This window comes from Acipenser ruthenus, chromosome 10 (assembly GCF_902713425.1).
Source record: "Acipenser ruthenus chromosome 10, fAciRut3.2 maternal haplotype, whole genome shotgun sequence".
Taxonomy (NCBI): domain Eukaryota; kingdom Metazoa; phylum Chordata; class Actinopteri; order Acipenseriformes; family Acipenseridae; genus Acipenser; species Acipenser ruthenus.
In genome coordinates, this window is record NC_081198.1 from 46,946,683 (window position 1) to 46,967,891 (window position 21,209).

At 38.1% G+C, this 21,209-nt stretch overlaps 1 protein-coding gene across 5 annotated transcripts in view; it reads right to left on the minus strand.

The window, feature by feature from the left end:
* mgat5 (alpha-1,6-mannosylglycoprotein 6-beta-N-acetylglucosaminyltransferase) overlaps nt 1-21,209 on the minus strand; it is an 80,021-nt gene that overhangs the window by 9,868 nt on the left and 48,944 nt on the right. For all 5 annotated transcript variants that reach the window (XM_059032388.1, XM_059032387.1, XM_034012731.3 and 2 more), the window contains exons 11-14: nt 19,433-19,566; nt 6,211-6,360; nt 1,740-1,886; nt 701-817 (exon numbers count right to left, since the gene is read on the minus strand). In XM_059032388.1, coding sequence (XP_058888371.1) covers nt 701-817; nt 1,740-1,886; nt 6,211-6,360; nt 19,433-19,566 — 548 coding nt within the window. The remainder of the gene's footprint in view (nt 1-700; nt 818-1,739; nt 1,887-6,210; nt 6,361-19,432; nt 19,567-21,209) is intronic.

Consider the following 21,209-nt stretch of genomic DNA (forward strand, 5'->3'; position numbering starts at 1 on the left):
TCTCATACTAGAAACAGCTGGTTTAAGGCCTTACGCAACAGAACTTTCAAGAAAATAAAACTGCATCTATCCAAAAAGAAGGTCTTCTGTACAGAAACTAAAAAAGATGCAACGGTCATAGATAAGTGTACAGATCTGGATATCTGGCAGGCTAATCCAGCATCCCATTTCTGAAGCAGTAACTCAAGAGCAGACCCCTGACTTGAAGATGCCCTTGCACATGAAACAACCTGCTGTTCATTTGGTAAGCTCCTGCCCATGAAACATGCCAAAGTTCCTACCCTTCAAACCATGTTGTCCAAGGGGAGAAGAGAGAGGCACCAGGCACACATTATTGTTTGCTTGTTTTTTTATTGCCACTCACAACCACACATAGATTACCCTACCAATACTTTTGAAAGTCACTTTGTCATCACGTTAGAAAAGTTTTGTTTTTGATATAGCTATACAAATTTGCAATACAATGCCAGTGCAATCCAGCTCCTTAAGTTTAAAAGACTGTGTTTGTTATAAACCCATTAACACCAACTACTGAAAATGTTAAAGCAAATTAAAATGTGTAGCTTTTTTTTTAAATTTAAATGTTAAATAGACATACCTATAGTTTAGCCGTTACTTCTATCACCATAAAGATCAGGCAACAAAACGTAGTGCAGACACAAAGTGAAATGCATGAACTTAGCCTATTCCCTTACTGTACCTTCTGGCTTAGAATGGCTTTGATTGCTTTCTCCACTTCAACAGGATCCTCGATGTCGACTGTCCAGACATGAGGTTTCCCGATATACACTTCTGCGTAGGGGTGCTGAGATGTTAACTAAAAAACAAATAAGCAAGCTTTAATACTCCTTGAATACTGCTTCAGTTAGTTTCAAAGCTTGTTCCTCCATTTTAAAACTATATGAATCATTTTATGAAAATACAGCATGTGGTTAAAAACAGTGGCTCATTTTTACACTCACCAGCTCAGTTTGGAATTGGCTGATCTAGTGACATAATTGGGTCTACTATTTGATGTGGGCTCATGCAATGTGCAACTAACTCCATTCACACTGGCTGTGAGAACTAATAAGCACAACATCTTGACAACTGACTTCCACAGAAACAGGGCTCTAAACTTCCAAACACTTTGGATTCACACCCAGTTCCACCATATGTTTAAAACAGTACAGGAGGAGTCACAGCTACTGATTGTATTGCAGTCCTTTCTCAGCACTGATTGTATTACTTTGATCCTGCTCCATTTTTACAATGGGACAGCGATAATGGATTTACAATGGGATCTTAGTTAAGTCGCATTAACTTAAATCCTTTGCTTGTTTTAAAAGCCGGAATCTATTAAATCCACTCCTTTCCTGTTTTGCTTTGTGGCTGGCTGCCTCTGATCCTTCATTTGAGCATAGCTCTATCCAAACTATAGCCCAACATACTGTATAGGCCTGCAGGCTGCTTTATTTTCTTACTTACAAAGTAGTGTTAAGAGAATCCACATTGGCTCTACTACAAACAGAAAGAATATACTGCACTGGTGAATTAATTTCCTGGACAAGGCATTTATCTGTACTTCCTGTATCCTGTTCTGGGCATGAATCATTCTTTGAATAAGTATCTGAAGAAGATCTAAAAGATTACATTTAACCCATTAGTGCCCACTGAGAAGTATTTTCTATTCTATAAATGGGTATATCGGACGAGGTATATCCCCTTGTTCATTAGAAATGAAACTTGCAGAACCTTACCTCTCTCAGAGTTGGCTTGCCTTTGAAGAAGTCTGTGTTCTTGCTGCTTTTCGGTGGGTTAAACTTTGGATTCAGGAAAGCACAGCCATTAGCAATAGCTTCCAATGGAGCTGGCCCTTCATAGGGGAAGGAAAGGCCAACAAACAGCTACAAGACAAAGAGGCAAGAAGAGCAATCATATGGAAAGCTGTTTCTAATGGTTTGGTATCATTTGAAGGTGTTGCTTTCTAGGTTCATTGCAAGTATGTAGCACACTACTGTACTGGTTACATTCTATTTTACTATTAAGTGTCCTAATGCAAGTTTATAAACCACCGTGGCCACCTGTGAAAAAATCATAGTGTGTTTTCCATTTCTGGTCAAATGCTACTCTCTGAATGCAAGTTTATTTCACATTTCCTGTGAAATAACCCTACATTCAGATCATCATATAAATAAGAAGTTTTCAGCCAAATGAATACAATATTTTACAGAATCAGCAAAATACTATGATGTAGGCTAATCCAATCTGACCAAAGTAACTCTTCTAAAAACATTTCAGGAACATCACAATTAGCAGTTTGTTTTAGCTGACAGAAAGGGCACATTAGCCCAATGCAAAAATCAAAAGGGGATAGACTGTGAAACACTGGCCACAATAGCCCTTCTGTGGAACGCTGGAGAGATGGCTGTGGAGTAACCACCCAGAACAAACAGAAGGTCACTTCACCAAGACACAGCCAACAACAGCCCCTTTCACTCTGGCTCTAGAAAGTATGAGTCAAAAGTGTGATTACAGTTCAGCTGAAATACCACAGGCCTTCTGGTGTAGCAGGATATATAGTGGATTCTCAGATGGTTACATAAGGGTATAAATATGCCGCTTAAACTCTTTGTATCTGTTATTTGGTTGAAGCTGCTGTTTTGGAACATCTGTATCTTGGATCTGTAGTCCCAGTTTAAGAACAACAGGTGGCAGCAAAGATTAATAATAAAGATAAAAACTGCCACTGTTCTCAATTTTACATTGCTACTGCCAGCTGGAACAATAACCTTTATTAATCATATTGTACTGGCATCGTTTAATCGAGAGGAAACAAACAAACAAACAAACAAACAAACAAAGACAAACGCATTGCAAAACTTCAACATTATTAGTGACATATTAAGGACAAAGTCACACACACAGACAAAAAGACATATGCTTATCACAGAAACAAAAAATTGCATTTTGGTTTTCTTACATCAGCCAGTTCTCACTAACTTTATCTGAGATGCCTGCAGTAACAGGCAGGAATTTAAGTTTAAGCTTTCTAATACCAGACTGCCATAAACACCAAATGAAAGGAATGATTCAAACCCTGGGCTTTCCAGTGCCTTGCTTATCCCAAAGAGCTGCACTTACTTTACATTTAATAGAAGGGAAGCAACTCTCTGCTGTGATGGAAACAATAATTCTATTTGATACAGGGCAAGGATTCAAAGCCTTAAGCATTCACTCTCAACATATACACTGCAGCAGTGAACAAGTGAAACAAGACACCCCCTCTGACCGTGGAAGACTTTGCATTAAAACATTCTCGTGTTTTTAATTTGCATGTTTATTGCAATGTTAATTCTACACCCTCCGATCGTACGATCAGCAAGCCACAGCAGCCAGGCCAATTATCAGGCAGAAAGTAAATGTGCTCAGTGAACCTTTCATTTTACCTTAATTGTTGAAAAAAAAAAAAAGAAAAAAAAAAATTGCAATGGATATCTAAGCAGTCACATTAAAGTACTGGCTCCTCACTAATAGCTCAATGACTGCAATCAGGTTTGGAGTGCTTCACAACAATCCAACCTATTCATTATAGAGTCACAGCTTAATATTAGCCAGTGGGGTTTGAATATCTGCTCTCTATAATTAGCTTTTTACTCCCATGCTCGCATGTGTACAGCCACAGAACATATTTTAAAGGAGGGGGATTAAGGGCATTTTCAACTAAATTTACAGCCTAGGGTTACTTCTTATACTGTGGATGTGTTATGGCTTTAACGACAGAAAAAAAGGGGGCAGCCACATCTTGGCTGTAATCAAATTTAGGCCTAAACAAAACACACCTGACAAAGGAACTCATTCAGGAAACTACAGTATGCAAACCTGAATAACATTCAGCAAAGTGTCCTTATCACGCATTAGAATGGCAGCAATTCCTGTACCAGTTCTACAGGTATTTCAGCGTATATATTATGTCCTGTAATGACTGGTCTGCAGTGAAAGACACATAGGAGCAATGAGCAATGTGGTCTGATGAGAGGGAAGCGTCACTGTGGCAAACAATCCTCTGCTGCTTTATTTGTTACACTGCTGCCCTGACTAACAGATGGGAGGTGCAGCCCAGTGTTCCAATGTTTGTTATCACCACACTTCAGAAACACCATGGAACATCGCAGGCAAACTATGAGATACGATTAGAACACTATGGAATCAATCCGTACCACAGTAGAGCACTGCTCAAATATCCTCGAGCAATCTATGGGCTTCTGCTCTACAAACAAGCCCGTCACATGAACCTTTAAAAACTTCAACACCATGTGTAAACCGTGCACATAGTGGCCATTGTGTTATGATCTCCTTTTCCAACCGCTTATGTAAATAAATAAATCACTATATATATTTGTGAACCATATATTTAAACCATGAACCAAAACTGTATAACTGCTGCATTGAGCAGTATACAGTACAGCACAATTAGCATTTCATTTGAGATGGAGGGTAATGGATAATTAAAATTAAGAGTTTGATGGGGGATTTACAATAATAATTTACCAAGGAAACAGAATGAGACAACATTTTAAACACAAACAGAAACATGCACAAGAGAAATCCTGTGGGGAAAACATATACAAATAAACATTCAAAGGCTTACAAAAACTACAGTGCTGCATTCTTTTTTTAACCATGTAAAGTTAAAAATTATTTTGCACTTCGGGGGCTACAGACACCCACGTAACTAAAAGCTATAATTGAGTTTTGAATTGTCAGATTTTCACATGGTAAGCATTTTCATTTTGCATTAAAAAGCTTCAGTACCATAAGGTGCTGTACTGCATAACGCTGAGGTGGCACTTTTATAAAAGCACCTTCAGCTAATGGATATTCAAAAACCCTTTCCAATTTTTTTATTTAGTCACTTTTCCTTTTATTCACTTGGGTTTACGACAGGTTTGACGATATTGTATGTCTGCCTTCCAGTCTCGAGAGTGTAATTAGGAATTCAGTCTGGAAGCAGATATGATGCTTTAAAAAACAAACAAACAAAAAAAAAAACATCAATAAAACTATATAAGTAATTTGAACAGAGAAGGGCTTGATGTCCTGATAACTGGTCCAGTTTTATATGACTCCATTACTTGTCTCTGTGGCATATCTGAATCATACAACAAGGTATTAATCACCCTGTTGTGTCTCACTTCACCTATTCACATTTCACTTTCAAATTACTTTCTACTTTATTCTGTATCAGCTTTATGATTCAGTTGCTTGCTTGTGTAAACCTGACACAGTGGACAGGGTCACCAAGGGGTATTCTCAATTCCAAAGCTGAAGGATATTGAAAGCACATGGATAGATATGTTTTATCTTCACTGTGGAGGAATCAGTTCCACTGGATACACTGGTAAGACACTAAATCTTTGGTTCACAGATGTCACAGCTTTGAACATCACACCCTGGCCTTGGCCAATACGACAATCTGGCTCATTTCTGAGTGAACCTCCCTCTGTGTTCGTATTTCATCTTGCAGGGTCTTAGGAAAGGTAATGACTGTTCCGCATGCACCTACATGATTACAAGCTTGCTCTGTTAACATTCAGAAAATCTTTCACATCAGAAAATCTTTGAGTTGGTAACTAACAAAATATTTACTTATAAATATTTAGTCTAGTTATAAACCTTGCATCGAGCCACCAGACACCAGACAGCACCTTATACAGGGCATGCACTGTATTCTGTACATGGTGGACCTTACACAGGGTGTGCATTATATTCAGAAAATGACAGTAATCAAAAGCACCATTCAGCCAGTTGGGCTCTGCACAATGATTTCTGAATGACAACAATGTGCTTTTTGATCATATTAATTAATACTTGTTTCACCATACCTCGTTTAGGTTCTACAAAACAACACAATATCTGCAGGATACATATTGTATTGAGGCCTTACCGTATCATTAGATGAGCAATACAGTAGATTGGGCTTGTAATGCAATGGTATTAAAAATGACATTTCCCCAAAATATATACAATGTCACATTTGTTCAGATTCAGTTTTTAAATGACTTGGTGTTTTATGTGCTGCGTGTCTCAAACACAGCGCGATCCATTCAAGGTTCCTGTTCAGTGATGTGTGATTGAAAGGTTAAGTGAATAACACGCACTTCTTCAAACTCCCTTCAGTCTAAGTGACTTGTGCACAAAGGAACAGCCTGTCAATCTCTTGCCATTTACCTTGGTCTCTCTCAGTAGGAACTGCAGGTCCCGGCCACTGAGGATGCCGTGGTTTTTCACGTAGCTGGGCAGGTGGGCTGTGCTCGTTCCGTGAACCGTGCCGTGGACCTCCGTGTAGGTTTGAATAATGTCCAGATATTTCTTCTTGTTCTGTAAAATTCAAAACATCGCATGAGTAAAAATAATCCTCTGTATGGTGCTTGAGATGAAGCCCACCCCACTATGTATGTATATATGTATGTATGTATGTATGTATGTATGTATGTATGTATGTATGTATGTATGTATACACCAGTATATATTTTAAATTGATGAATTGATTGGTATTGCAGGGAAATGTATTCCAGTGGGTAGGTATTTTCAAACTTTTTTTGGCTGCGTACATGACTAGGAACAAAGTTATATATAGCAGCTTACAGCCGCTACCCTGACAGGCCTGCTACCGAAGCCAAAACATATGTACAGTAGTCAATCCCCCGAGCAATGTTTAAGTGGAAAAAGGTTTGTTTTGTTCACTGCTGAAGGTTTCTGTGATTTGGGCCAGTGTAGCACGCCTTTAACTCGTCATAATATGCTGCACATGTCTGCGGGCTCGACCTGTCAAGACACGCATTACCATTCCAGAAACAACTGGGAGGCTGAATTGATGGACACGTTGGGGAATGGGAATGTGGAAATACCACTTTCCTCACTGAAATCCAGAAGGCGAAACTGCAGCCCTCAATCTGGATTTGGCTCATAACTACACAGCTGGGGTGAGCTCAGTTCCTAGCAGTGCCAGTGGATACTCTAGAGCAGGGGTGAAATTCTGCCAGTACTGGGTACCAGGGCTTATTTAATCTGCTTTTGTGTCAGTGCTCATTCGTTGATCAACGAGAGAAGACTTTAGCAGTGCAACACGAAAACAGCAGTATGGAGCAATTATCATTATTATAAAGTGATAATTCTTTTCTTTAGTGTGGCGGATAAACTATCTGAAATATTTAAAACGAACATTGCTGCACATGAATTTGAAGGCAAAAATCCACGTCAGTGTTCACCATAAATTACATAGTTGATAAATATTAGAAATAATGATCAATTATCAGGTGTGCTTCACGCTTTTCAAACACTGGCCCAACTTGAAAGGTACATGTTAAGCATAGTGATCAACGTTTTGTTTGTGATCCTAGTATTTTCTGTTATGAGATTGTAATAAACGAAAACCAAAACTGTAAGGTGTTTTTTTCTTTGTACCCCCTTTTCTAAAACATTTTGAAGAGTTTATTTAAGTTAAATGTGAGTTTTCACTGTTGTGCACATCTATAAAAAAAGGCAGAAATAAACCACAGTAATGATACTACTTTATGAAAATGTGTCTTTTGCCACTTTGTTTCTTGTGCATAAACCACAATACCAGGGATAAAACAAAAAATAAAAAAAGTCTACTTTTACACTGTTTCTGCCTGAAAAATATTTTTCTGGAATAGATCATGGTAATTAATCTACAACAGAGAATCACACAGAACATATTATTGTAAGATAAGTAATAAGTACAAAATAAGTAAAAGATACAGGGATTTATGTTCTAATCCAAGGCTATTATTGTAGTATGGCCAGGTCCTGTTGTAGGGGAGTACCCAGGGTCTGGAATGTATGGGGATGATTTCAGAGAACACTATGGAGATTAAAATGGCCAAGCACATCATTAGTAGTAGTAGTACATGATACAAAATAAATTTGAGGGGTATTTTAGCCCCTATTGTGCATTGTTTGACTTAGACCTTTTTTTGTCACACACAGTTGTTTTTTTTTATACCATTTTTTATAACATCTTCCCTTTTTAAGGATATCTTGAAACAAAACCGCTCTGCAGCAGTTACTACATAATGTAATATTTCTTAATGCTTGTCAATTAAGGTTTAACTTAAGTGTTATATTACAGCACATGACTGAGTGATACAAGCAGAGGGTACAAAGCTTTCAGTATTTTCAGCTTCTTTGTTTATGGTGAATTGGTTATAATTGATCAGTTATTTTGTATTTATAAATGTATCTTGCACCAATATGTATATATTTTTTAAGTATTTATTCATTGGCACTCAAAGTGTCTCAATTGTTTAAATGTTTACACCCGACTGTGCATATGAGTCCATGCACCTTTTTGTTGAGAATTTCACCCCTGCTCAAGAGAATCAATACACCAGCACACAAGAACAACAACCTACTCAATTGCATAATGTATTGTATCACCAGTCTGATTTCCAAGACGTATTATTGCACTTATTGTAAAACTAGACATGACAACAATACGCTTCTCTGCCAACTATCAACTCTTTTGCTTTCAGTATACAGTGTATTTCAGACATATTTAAGCCAGGAGAGAAAAATCTGATGGAAAATATTTTCATTGTAATCCCTTTGAAATTAAACAAGTTTCCCACGCCTTAAATACACAGAATTAGTGATGGCTTATTCTGCTGATAAAACACATGACAGGTTAAAGCTAAAAAAAAAAAAGTAGAAATATGCTTGTCAGTAATAACCAAATCGAATTTGAGAATTACAGTAGGCTTGCCAAATGAGCACTAAAGCAATCACCTTCTCTTTTCTACTTCTTTAGAATAATGGGTTACAATATGTACCTAATGTGAACCGATAGCCTCATTATCTGCACAATTCCATGGGTACTTTTAAGTTTAATTAAGTGTACAGATCACTTGCAGTTTGAAGTTATCTTAGCTGTACTTAAAGTTACAGGCAGAAATTGGGTTGCAGAATGTATTAGTACTGCATTCTTTTTCTAAACAATATAATCAGTCTAAATGCAGTGGTGGAGGAGACACACAATGGCTTTTGCTTGTGTGGTGAAGGAGTGGTAGCTTTATTGGGTGCAGCCATCTGAAGCTCCTTCTCAAACTAAGCTCAAACTAAACACTTGGTGCAGTGTTATTAACACGATACAGGGATTATAAAGTGGGAGACTGGGGTTTTGTAATTTTGACAGTAATGTTCTGTATGCTTTCTTTCCAAGAGAGAAACCGTTCTGACCTATAAATAATATTCACTGTACTCTGCAAAAAGATATGCAGCACTCCTTTTCATACAGTGTGTTCATCGAGCTACCACGATCACAAAAGGTAGTCATTACTTCATACATAACCCAAAAGACTCCCACACTCCCACAGGGCACCCATCACACATTTTCCAAAAAAGCCCTGTAGAGACCCAAGCCTTTTCTTCATGAGAGAATTATCAGGCATATATCCTCGGACAGGAAATACCGTAAAACACTGAAAAGCGGCACATCTAAATACTGCCACCCTTAGCTCTGCTAATCCTATTGCCTGTTCCTCACACTAGCACTTTTTAGATGGCTGAAATGTTCATTTAAATCTTTTAACAGGACGCATGGGAAGCTATTAAATCTGCTCACTGACACAATCTACTGTAGCCCCAATTTAGCCACAATAAAATGTGATAAAAGACACTTTGACAAAGCTATTAGGATGAACTGCTGCATCTTCGATAAGACTGGCTTAAATTGTTTTGAAAAACTCAAGTTTATTTTTTTTTTTTATTTCAGCATTTTCCAATGCTCCTGATTTTTTTATATTTAATTACCAGCTATTTGCAAAGCACTTTTTCTTTGTAGATAGAAGACATAAAGCCTCTGGGGTTTTGTCTCAGTCAATCGGTAACTTGCCTTTCTCATTCTGTATGAATAAGGAAGTCTGACCTACATTAAGCTCAGTGGACTTTGACAAACAATCTCCACCATCAAAGCATGATCCCCAATATACAATAGCTCACCTAACAGAATCAATGGTTTAAAAAGTAATTTCTTTTTATTTTATTATTTCAAATACATTTTTCATGTCATGTTACTTTGCTGAGCTGGGTTTAAATTTCAAAGCATTTTATTTACTCTTTCTAAATAACCAAATCAGACAAAAATGCTTTCATGATCATTTTTATGGCTGATTTTTCTAAACAGTAAATATTTTCTCAACCATTTAACAGATCAACAACCTACTTCAAAAATATTTTGACCCCGCAAAATAAAAATAAAAATTCATCATGTTTTAAGATAATCTTCATTTTGACATCTAGGATGCTTCCACAATACTACATCATCCTAGCTGACATTTGGTTGAGGGGGGGGGGGGGAAGAGAACAAAACACATAATATGAGCTGTACTACAAATGATTGTTTGGCTTCGCTTCAGTCATCATAAGCTTCTTCCACATCCCATCCAGCAGACATAATGAGTCCTCAAAATTCAGATTGTGATCAGGTACTGAAAGCATTACAGCAGTATTAACAGCTTTTCAATGACTTTCCAGTGATGAAAATATGGAAAGCAGCAGATTATACACAAAGGATTTACTTTACCAGTGCGGACTGGTTACACACGTGATGCATATTTGCCATCTGTAAATGTGTGACAGACCCCAGGAATCAATTGCTTGTTTTTAAGGCACTGCAAGAAAATCGCAGTCACATGTGTGAGAGAACAGCCTGCACAGTACAGCACCAGAATGAGCTGCTGGTCAACACCTCTGAAAAGGATCCATGTAAAGTACAAGTAAATCAACCTTCTGCATTTGTATCCTATTCAAATGTTTTAAACAATGCACAGTAAGACCAGCTGCCCTCTCTCCATCAGCATGTTAATTTGGTTACAGGTAAAAGACATTTAAATTGGCAACCACATTGAAAAGTGAAAATGATGACATGATTATCAATTCAACTGTCTGGGACATAAGACGCTGTGAGCTTCAGGATAATGTATAATGATAATCATTTATAACTCCATAAGCAACAAATGGAAACACCACTCAACTTTCAAGGCATTTTGTAAATATATTACATGTTCCCCACCTTCCTATTGTAACATTATCTCTGATGCTGCTCGACTTCCAGCTCCATTTAATCCCCTTATAATAAAATCCTTTGTATCCTGCAGCTTACTGTCACCTAGGAAATTGCATCCAAAAAAGACAGAGAACAATAAAGAGGAGAGACTCAACACTATTCCTTAGATTTACTGTTGGAGTTGCTTCAGAAATTGGAAAGAAATTGTGAGTATTTTCTATTTATGAAACACAGTGTAAACCAGGTACACAGACATATGAAACTAGACAGGCTAAAACCAATGTTCAAACCACCAGGTGGACAATATGATGCTACCAGATAGAAGAACCATTTTATTGTGTGTTTATGCTGCTTGAGAAACTTTACCATGGACCGATGCAGTAATTTCCTTACGATAAAGTTAATTATTGAAAAAAAGTCAGCACATAAGAATTCTTACTCTTAGAAAAAAAAAAAAAAAAGTGAATCACCAGCTGTTTCAGACAGATTAAGGTTTATATAAAAACTCTAAAGTGTTACATGTGATTGTACGCCTTCCTAACATTACACAAGTGGAAAAACAGGATACATGAAGAGTGAATATTTAGTCTATTTCTACAGGTATTCAGCATACCAGTATTTTAAATGTGCAGTCTGGTAGTGTCATTTAGGACAGCTCATATTGCCTCAGCCATGACTGGGATCAAGTGGTCTCACCTACTGGTAGATCATTCACCGCAAACAAAAAGCTTGTACTAATATTCCTGAAAATATACCGTTTAGTTGACATCACCTCGTTTACTTGAAACTCATCATTATTTATTTTACCTGACATTACACACAATGTCTCAAGGTTGAGATATTGAGCATTGCTGTGGTTAATACAGGACCAGGTATTCCTGCTATATTTAAATTACTTTAATGACCTTTGGCATGTGTTTTACACTCCTGAAACCTGCTGGTAACTGTATAATTTACTATGTCTTGTAAAGATTATTATAAAAACCAATAGGCACAGCATTGCTACCGTAAAAAGTATATAGCGGTGAATCTACAAGGGGGTCCGGTGGTGGTTAGAGGATCACTGAATTTCTTGGAACCCTGCTTTTATGCACTACCAAGCCAATGTAAAAAGAAAAGGGATGGCGTATATCAGGTGTTAGTAACAGGGTGCACATGTTCTTTAAAGGCTAAGTGGAAACTGCACCATATACTGTTGGTAGATCAAGCAGGACGGGCAAGAAACTGACTATTGCTAACTTGTGTTAAAGAATGCCCTTACCTAGTATTATCAAAGTGATGTCTGTAAAACTCTAGTGTGACATACGTGCAGACAGACGATTGTCTCCATTATATCCCCACAGCTGGGGATATGCCTCTCATGCAGGGGATAGTAATGGTAAAGCATGATGGCATTTTAATCCAATGTATCAATCTGCTTATCCTGCACACATTGTTTCTAGTACAATGGAAAAACTTGTCGGTAAGTTTGTGGGGAAAAAATGATCGCTCATCTACTCATTGCTCGTATAAATGATGCGGTTAACATGATAAGATACTAAATTAATCAAATTTGCTTGCTGCATGAAGGCATTATAAGGTTTTCCTATTAACTGGATGCTCTTCTAGCTCTTCAGTAGGATCACTTTGTTTCACACAAGAGGATACACAGTGATGCTTTTATACCTCACTCAAATTGCAACAGCTAGTTGCAACCAGCAGGGAGGACAAAAATAGCCAAATATTATTGGGAACAAGCCAATTTCTGAGACAAAGTGCTGTGTAACATGATTGAGATTCTGGAACAAGACTGCTCATTACCTGGAAGTCTAATGACACAGTTCCTGAACAATTAAACATGGTGTTAGGACTGAGGAGACCAAGCATTAATTAGAAGTAGCAGTATCAATGCCAGATATAGAGAAGCTGTTCTCATGTGAGAATTTAAACTGGGACAGATATGCCAACAGATTCTTACTTTTTTTAATAGTATTTTCAATATAGTTATTACTGGTACTGCTAAACAGAACATTTCAATTGTGTGTATATATATATATATATATATATATATATATATATATATATATATATATATATATATATATATATATATATACACACACACACACACAGTAGTGTGCAAAAGTTTTAGGCAGGTGTGAAAAAATGCTGTAAAGTAAGAATGCTTTCAAAAATAGACATGTTAATAGATTATATTTATCAATTAACTAAATGCAAAGTGAGTGAACAGAAGAAAAATCTACATCAAATCAATATTTGGTGTGACCACCTTTTGCCATCAAAACAGCATCAATTCTTCTAGGTACACTTGCACAAAGTCAGGGATTTTGTAGGCATATAGTCAGGTGTATAATTAAACAATTATACCAAACATGTGCTAATGATCATCAATTCAATATGTAGGTTGAAACACAATCATTAACTGAAACAGAAACAGCTGTGTAGGAGGAATAAAACTGGGTGAGGAACAGCCAAACTCAGCTAACAAGGTGAGGTTGCTGAAGACAGTTTACTGTCAAAAGTCATACACCATGGCAAGACTGAGCACAGCAACAAGACATAAGGTAGTTATACTGCATCAGCAAGGTCTCTCCCAGGCAGAAATTTCAAGGGGTTTCAGGGGTTTCCAGATGTGCTGTCCAAGCCTTTTTGAAGAAGCACAAAGAAATGGGCAACGTTGAGAACCGTAGACGCAGTGGTCGGCCAAGGAAACTTACTGCAGCAGATGAAAGACACATCATGCTTACTTCCCTTCGCAATCGGAAGATGTCCAGCAGTGCCATCAGCTCAGAATTGGCAGAAAACAGTGGGACCCTGGTACACTCATCTACTGTCTGGAGAAGTCTGGTCAGAAGTGGCCTTCATGGAAGACTTGCGGCCAAAAAGCCATACCTCCGACGTGGAAACAAGGCCAAGCGACTCAACTATGCACGAAAACACAGGAACTGGGGTGCAGAAAAATGGCAGCAGGTGCTCTGGACTGATGAGTCAAAATTTGAAATATTTGGCTGTAGCAGAAGGCAGTTTGTTCGCCGAAGGGCTGGAGAGCGGTACACGAATGAGTGTCTGCAAGCAACAGTGAAGCATGGTGGAGGTTCCTTGCAAGTTCGGGGCTGCATTTCTGGAAATGGAGTTGGGGATTTGGTCAGAATTAATGGTCTCCTCAATGCTGAGAAGTACAGGCAGATACTTATCCATCATGCAATACCATCAGGGAGGCATCTGATTGGCCCCAAATTTATTCTGCAGCATGACAACGACCCCAAACATACAGCGAAAGTCATAAAGAACTATCTTCAGCGTAAAGAAGAACAAGGAGTCCTGGAAGTGATGGTATGGCCCCCACAGAGCCCTGATCTCAACATCATCGAGTCTGTCTGGGATTACATGAAGAGAGATAAGCAACTGAGGCTGCCTAAATCCACAGAAGAACTGTGGTTAGTTCTCCAAGATGTTTGGGCCAACCTACCTGCCGAGTTCCTTCAAAAACTGTGTGCAAGTGTACCTAAAAGAATTGATGCTGTTTTGAAGGCAAAGGGTGGTCACACCAAATATTGATTTGATGTAGATTTTTCTTCTGTTCACTCACTTTGCATTTTGTTAATTGATAAATATAAACTATTAACATGTCTATTTTTGAAAGCATTCTTACTTTACAGCATTTTTTCACACCTGCCTAAAACTTTTGCACAGTACTGTATATATATATATATAAAAATAATAAATATATATATATATATATATATATATATATATATATATATATATATATATATATATATATAGGTAGATTTGGTTACAGCTTCACAGCATATTGGTTAGCATTGCTCAAGGGAGGGGCCATGCATGAACGCAACACTTGTCAATAATGTATGTGATCAATATACTGTACTGGGTAACTAAGATCATGCCCCTTTGTAAAGTTCCAAACCATATAAAAAATAACCTGAGACTTACAAACACTGGTCAGCTCTATAAAAAGGTAGGCCAATTTTTCTGCCTGAAGAGAACATGAACAGCACTGTTAGAGGGATACAATAACCAGGATGCTGCACAAGCCCTTCTAAGTACTGTTTCCATCGAGATAATGTTGCAACCCAACTGAGCTGACCCGACTCTTCTGAAAACAGGCTGCTTATCCAACCACAGTCAGTCTGTAAGAAAACAAAACCGAAAGAAATCTCCTGCTCCAAACAGAGATGTTGTCTGACAAATAAACCAGTCAAATATATTTTTGAAACAGCATTACCATGAAATGTGCAGAGACTACGGAAACAATATCCTGGAAGACCTACAGTAGCTGTGTGTCAGGGTGTAATCTCTAATCTTAAAACACCCACCCACCCCCAGTGATATTTAAAATGTAGCCACTAATCTTGGACAGCTCTTGAATATTTTCAGTAACATTGTTTTTCGCTGTACAATCCTCTGTAGATACATTAAAAATTAACAAAAAAACAAAACAAACATTAGGAGGCACCTGCAGGTAAAAATCCATTTGAAGTTGTCTTGATATCTGTGGATCTGCAGACAAAAAAGGCTAGTTAACACTGCCATCCAGAGACCTACTGTCAAATCGATCTGACAAGGCTTACTTTAACTGAATAGACTCCTTTGTCTGTTCTTCTAAATTGTAGAAAAGTCGTAGCTAAACAAAAAAAAGCTTTTTAAAGCCCAAGGGGGTTATATTTTGTAAGGAAGTCGGATATTCTTGACTTTTTAACTGCACATTCAAACATAATACATTTTTTCCCTTTAGCTGTTTGCACATGACGTCAGACAGTTCTGATCATCATTTTCAGTCCTAAACAATGCCTTACTCTGTTGCTCTACATTACTGATACTACTTGTGTCCTGACATCATTGTGTCCTGTCTATAGTTCCTTAAAAACCCCAGGGAATATCCTAGATACAACCATTGTTTTTAGAGGAACAATGAGAAAAACATATGCCTGTAGTTCTGGAAGGGAGATGAGTCACCAGTTTTTACAAGCTAACATGGATAAATAATGTATGAGTAACTTTCTGATAAACATGACACATGCACATTTTTACAACAGCCTTAATTACAGCCCAATGCTTACACAGTTCTTAATGACGAGCTGTGTTATCAGACACAGAGCTGCCCTACTGATTTCACACTATTTGATTCTGCCTCTCTTTTTGCAAGGTCACCTGCTTGTTTGCCATTCCTACCTTTACTAAAATAAATCATTTTTACATAAATAATGTGTCAGAGGTGGATAATTACACACTGCTTTCATTTCCACTGAAGCAGGAGAGAGCAGCAAGCGATAACATATACCAAGAGATGCTAATTTGACAGTCAATTCTAACTTATCATTAACATTTCCCGCTATATGGTATAAACTGTAATCTTAGAACAGGTGAAATAACCCCTAAGATCAGTATTGTCTGATTCAGCCTACCCTAAGTGTGGCAAAAAACAAACAAAAAAAAACATTGTCATTTAACATTGTCTAAATTCTGTGAGAACGATCACCATTGATATTTCGAACCAAAAAAAGAAAACTTTTTTGAGGAAATAATGATGTTGTTATGGCACATTACTCCTCAGTGGTGCATCTCACAAACATAAGTACTGTATTTCAACCAAATGCCACTTTCAAACTGTGCAGCGAATTAAAATAATCTCCAGAACATATAAACACTTCTTAATATATATTCCAGACAACCATATATTAAAGATCACCTGTACAGAAATAACACACACACAAGCAACCAAGAAAGGATTTTTATTTACATGTGTATAGATTATTATTATTATTATTATTATTAAAACTGTATGTAACCAAAAACTAAAATGTTCACTAAATACTGCAAGTTCTTAGATCACTTGATATCCTGGTTACAAATCCATAATTGTTTAATTATAAACAGATTAACTCAGCAACGGATGGATTAGCAAACTGTAAATATGCAATGACTGGGAGTTAATATGACAACGAAAAGGATAACAAGGAAGTAAACAAACAGGATTCTATTATCTAGTTTTAGAACAAACTAATTATTTAATCTAAATGAATACAAGGATCCAAAGTATTTAGGGACAAAAAGTCTCCTGTGGTTTCTACTTCATATAAATAAGGAAACCAAAAGGAAGGGCATGACTCTATGGAATGCAGTGCCACTATTAACTTAAAAATATGATTAAGAAAAAAAATAAAAAACATTTTTAAAATCTATTGAAATAATTTGTTCTGAAATCACATTGAAAGCATTTTTGCACCCCACTTAAGGGAATAGAATTATTTGAATTAATTTTACATGCAGGTTTCCCGAGACCTGAACATGATCTGCCAGAGGCTTTAATCTTCACAAGGATTGCAAAACAGAGCTAGCAGGGCTCAGAGAAAATTCTTCATGGGAATGTCAAACCTCTTTCCAACTAAACACCAGCCTGCTGCTTAATACACAGGTCGGAATCTTCCCGAACACCAGCCTGCTGCTTAATACACAGGTCGGAATCTTCCTGAACCCCAGCCTGCTGCTCAATACACAGCTCGGAATCTTCCTGAACACCAGCCTGCTGCTTAATACACAGGTCGGAATCTTCCTGAACACCAGCCTGCTGCTCAATACACAGATCGGAATCTTCCTGAACCCCAGCCTGCTGCTCAATACACAGCTCGGAATCTTCCTGAACACCAGCCTGCTGCTCAATACACAGCTCGGAATCTTCCTGAACACCAGCCTGCTGCTCAATACACAGGTCGGAATCTTACTGAACACCAGCCTGCTGCTCAGCTCGGAATCTTCCTGAACACTTGGCTAGCTGGATTTTCCTCCCACAACAATCTGAGAGATCATCTAACAAAAACCATCTCAACATTGATTAACTCTTGGGTGCTGCACAGTATGTTTCTTCTGGCTAAACCAGCAGGCCAAGCCAGTTAGCGGCATGGAGCTGGAACAATGAATCAATAGTTTCAGAGGAACAGAGCTCTTTTTATCCATTTTACTATTTGTATTTGTGATTTACACACAGGCACCTCAAGGCAATGAAGAGCACTGTGCCATTACTATGCTCATTTACCAAGAGGCACCTCGTGATGTGTTTCAATCTGTTTCATCCCAGGACGTTTAACAACACTGCACTGTGGATGGAAACATACATTTTTAAACACAAAGCAGCAATAAAACCAGGAAACTACCAGCAGATTAACCTTAACATGTTAAGTTTCAAAATGCTATTACTTTATGTATAAAGGTATATATAAAACAGCATTACCAACTTCTAACAGCCCTTTGCAAACTGTACTGCAAGCACATGTACTCAGTTCCAGGATAGCTACTGGTATCATTTGTTAACAGTCTGTTCATGTTGATCATTACAATGAAGGTCTGTTTTACTGCAGACAATCTCTAGTTTTAGATAAGTAGCATTTTGCTGCTTTACTGACAGTGTCTTTTGAACTGTAAATGCTCGTTTGTTTTGCCATCCAAGTGCAGCGGGATCGCTATACAGTGCTTGGTAAACATGAGGTACTAGTCAAGCTTGTATTGTTGTCGCCACCAGAACTGTAACTCTGCATCGATTTATTGTGAGGTCAATAAGAAGGCTGATCTGCTGACGAGGCATAGATAAGGACAGGGATAGACTGCTTCAGAGGATTACAGTTACAATAGCTTGAGCCGACAGCTGTGTGGAGGACTCGGGGCACAGATAAGGAGGGGGATATGAGGGCACTTCTGGTGCACATAAAATGGTGGTTATAAACCAGGAATATTGTTTTTAGCTTGGGCACTGTGCATTCAATGTAGCCTCAGCATTTTTCTTCTAAAAATATGACAATTGTATCACAACCACAATTGTGTAGTCCCCTTGTCATAACCAAAGCCTGCAACAGCCCTTAATGAATAACTTTAAACAGAGATGTGTCTCCGATGCTTAGTTTCCACTGCCTTTCCTCAGTCTGGGCGAGGTGTAGCTGGACGGTGTTTTCACCGACGCTCAGCTACACCCTAGATAGTACAGTTTCATATCTCATAACCAATGGGGCCAACCTGTGCTGTACGAAATTCCGTCATCGAAAGGCGTGTGCTAAAGAGACGGGGGGGGGGGGGGGGGGGCTGTTCTCCCCACTGCTTTTCTCTTGTGTGATGCAACCTTATTAATAACACTGAAAATAAACACAGCCACAAATGTTTGCTCAACCTCGTCCATCTTCGCTTGTTTGCATATATTCAATCAATCCCACTATCCAACAAGACACTACTGCTTCCTCAATCAGTTATACCTGGCAAGTACACGAACGCAGACAGACATCTTTAACTACACCTGGCACTAGATCTCTATTTTTTCAAACAAAATAAATAAATAAAAAGAGAATTTCCGCTTACCTTCCAGAAGTTAGCCACTTTTCCATACACAAGGGATTGATTTTGCCTTTTGATGTCATCAATATGCTTTGTGTCACTGGCATTGAGGTGCTGCTCCACCACAAATCCAAGAAAGCTGTTGTCTGGTGTGTGCGCTGTAGGCAGAAGACGAATGATACACCATATTCAAAACCATATCTTTTACTAGTCACTGAATATGTTGACTGTTTTTTGTGCTGTAAATTACAATATAAATACACAGGAAATGCTTTGTTTTTTGTGATCTAGTAACAACTTGCCTGAATTGCCATTCCATACATTCAACCATTGAAAGCACGGACAACAGTTTATCTGCTTTTACAACCACCCATTTCTATATGACACAACGCAGCTTGCCCACTGTGATTTTCACTGGTGTCGTTATTAAATTCTTCTTGATATCAAAATGAATATTAGTCACCTGGATTAAAATGGCTTTGGGGTCCACCGTTTATTTTCTAAAACCTAACTGGTAGCTTAGTAATATTATAAATCCAACATCTGAATAAGATATTTCATCTTCAACACAATGTATAATAATCCCAAATTTCCCATCTGGATCATTCCTCTAAATCGGTCATTTAAATCAATGGCAGATGCTGGATATATATAAAAAAAAAATACTCTGTCAATGAACAACATATGTGCACAGGAGGGTGCAATTGATCTCCAGGTCTTCAGTAAAAATAAAGAAAGAAAAAAATTGCACTGCAGAACGTAATCTGTACTGCAGTGGAAGGGGGTAATTGAACATTGAACAATGCAAAGCTGCTTCTGGGGCATTATTCCGCACATTGTTTACTTGCGCCTGTCACCCAGGTCAACCCTGCTTTATCAAAAGCAATGTGAAATCAGCTACCCGACCCACATTACACCGGGTCCTGCCCGGGTAGGCTCTGACCCGCGTAGATCATGTCAGTGTGAAAGGGTCTTTAGATGTACTAACATCTACAAAACCACAGGTCATTTATTTCTGTAATTTATAATAAATATGGGTCCTCAAACCTAGGATCTCCTGGCTCTTGAACAAAACAAATGCCCACGAGGTGAACCCCTTCTGTAGCTGTCAGGAGAGGGACTGATGAACAGCTGTTTCAAGACCACATCACATCTTCTTATTGGCATAGTGACACTCATTATTAGCTGTTTGGAAAGTGCAAGGATACTTTTTCACAGCTTCTCTATTCTCACCAGAGGTCTCTGGGGTCTAGAAGCTTGTGGTAATTTCTTCTGAGGGACAGTCCTTATTTCTACACTGTCCTGTTCTGCTCATGGTAGTTTTGTTTCAAAAGGAGAACATCTACATATTATATTATCTATCATACAGTATATCCAAGCATCCTTTCTGTGAGCTTCGAATCAGAGGTCTACTGCCCTCGAGACTCCCTGTGAAGATGGGGGATGGGTCTCTCCTGGCTGCATTCAATAAACATTTTTTTTTTTTTTCGTGAACTGAAACATTCGTAGTGCTATAAAACTGTCCAAGGAAGATTAAATGGGAATGGAAGGGGGTTGTGATGTTCCCCCTTAACTGGTCTTTTTAAATCAGAGGAAATAGAGGTGAGTTTCTGTGAGGAATAGAAGCTGTGCAGGTGCTTTCTCTGCCTATGTGCGGAGCAGGTCAGCTCAGCCTCTTAGTTCCTATTGTTTGCACCATTTATCAAAGAAGAATTCATCTTAAAGGGAGAGGCTAGTATAATTGTCTATATCATTTTGCATGTCTTTACATGCTTCAAGCACAGGTCTGTAGCACAGCCTG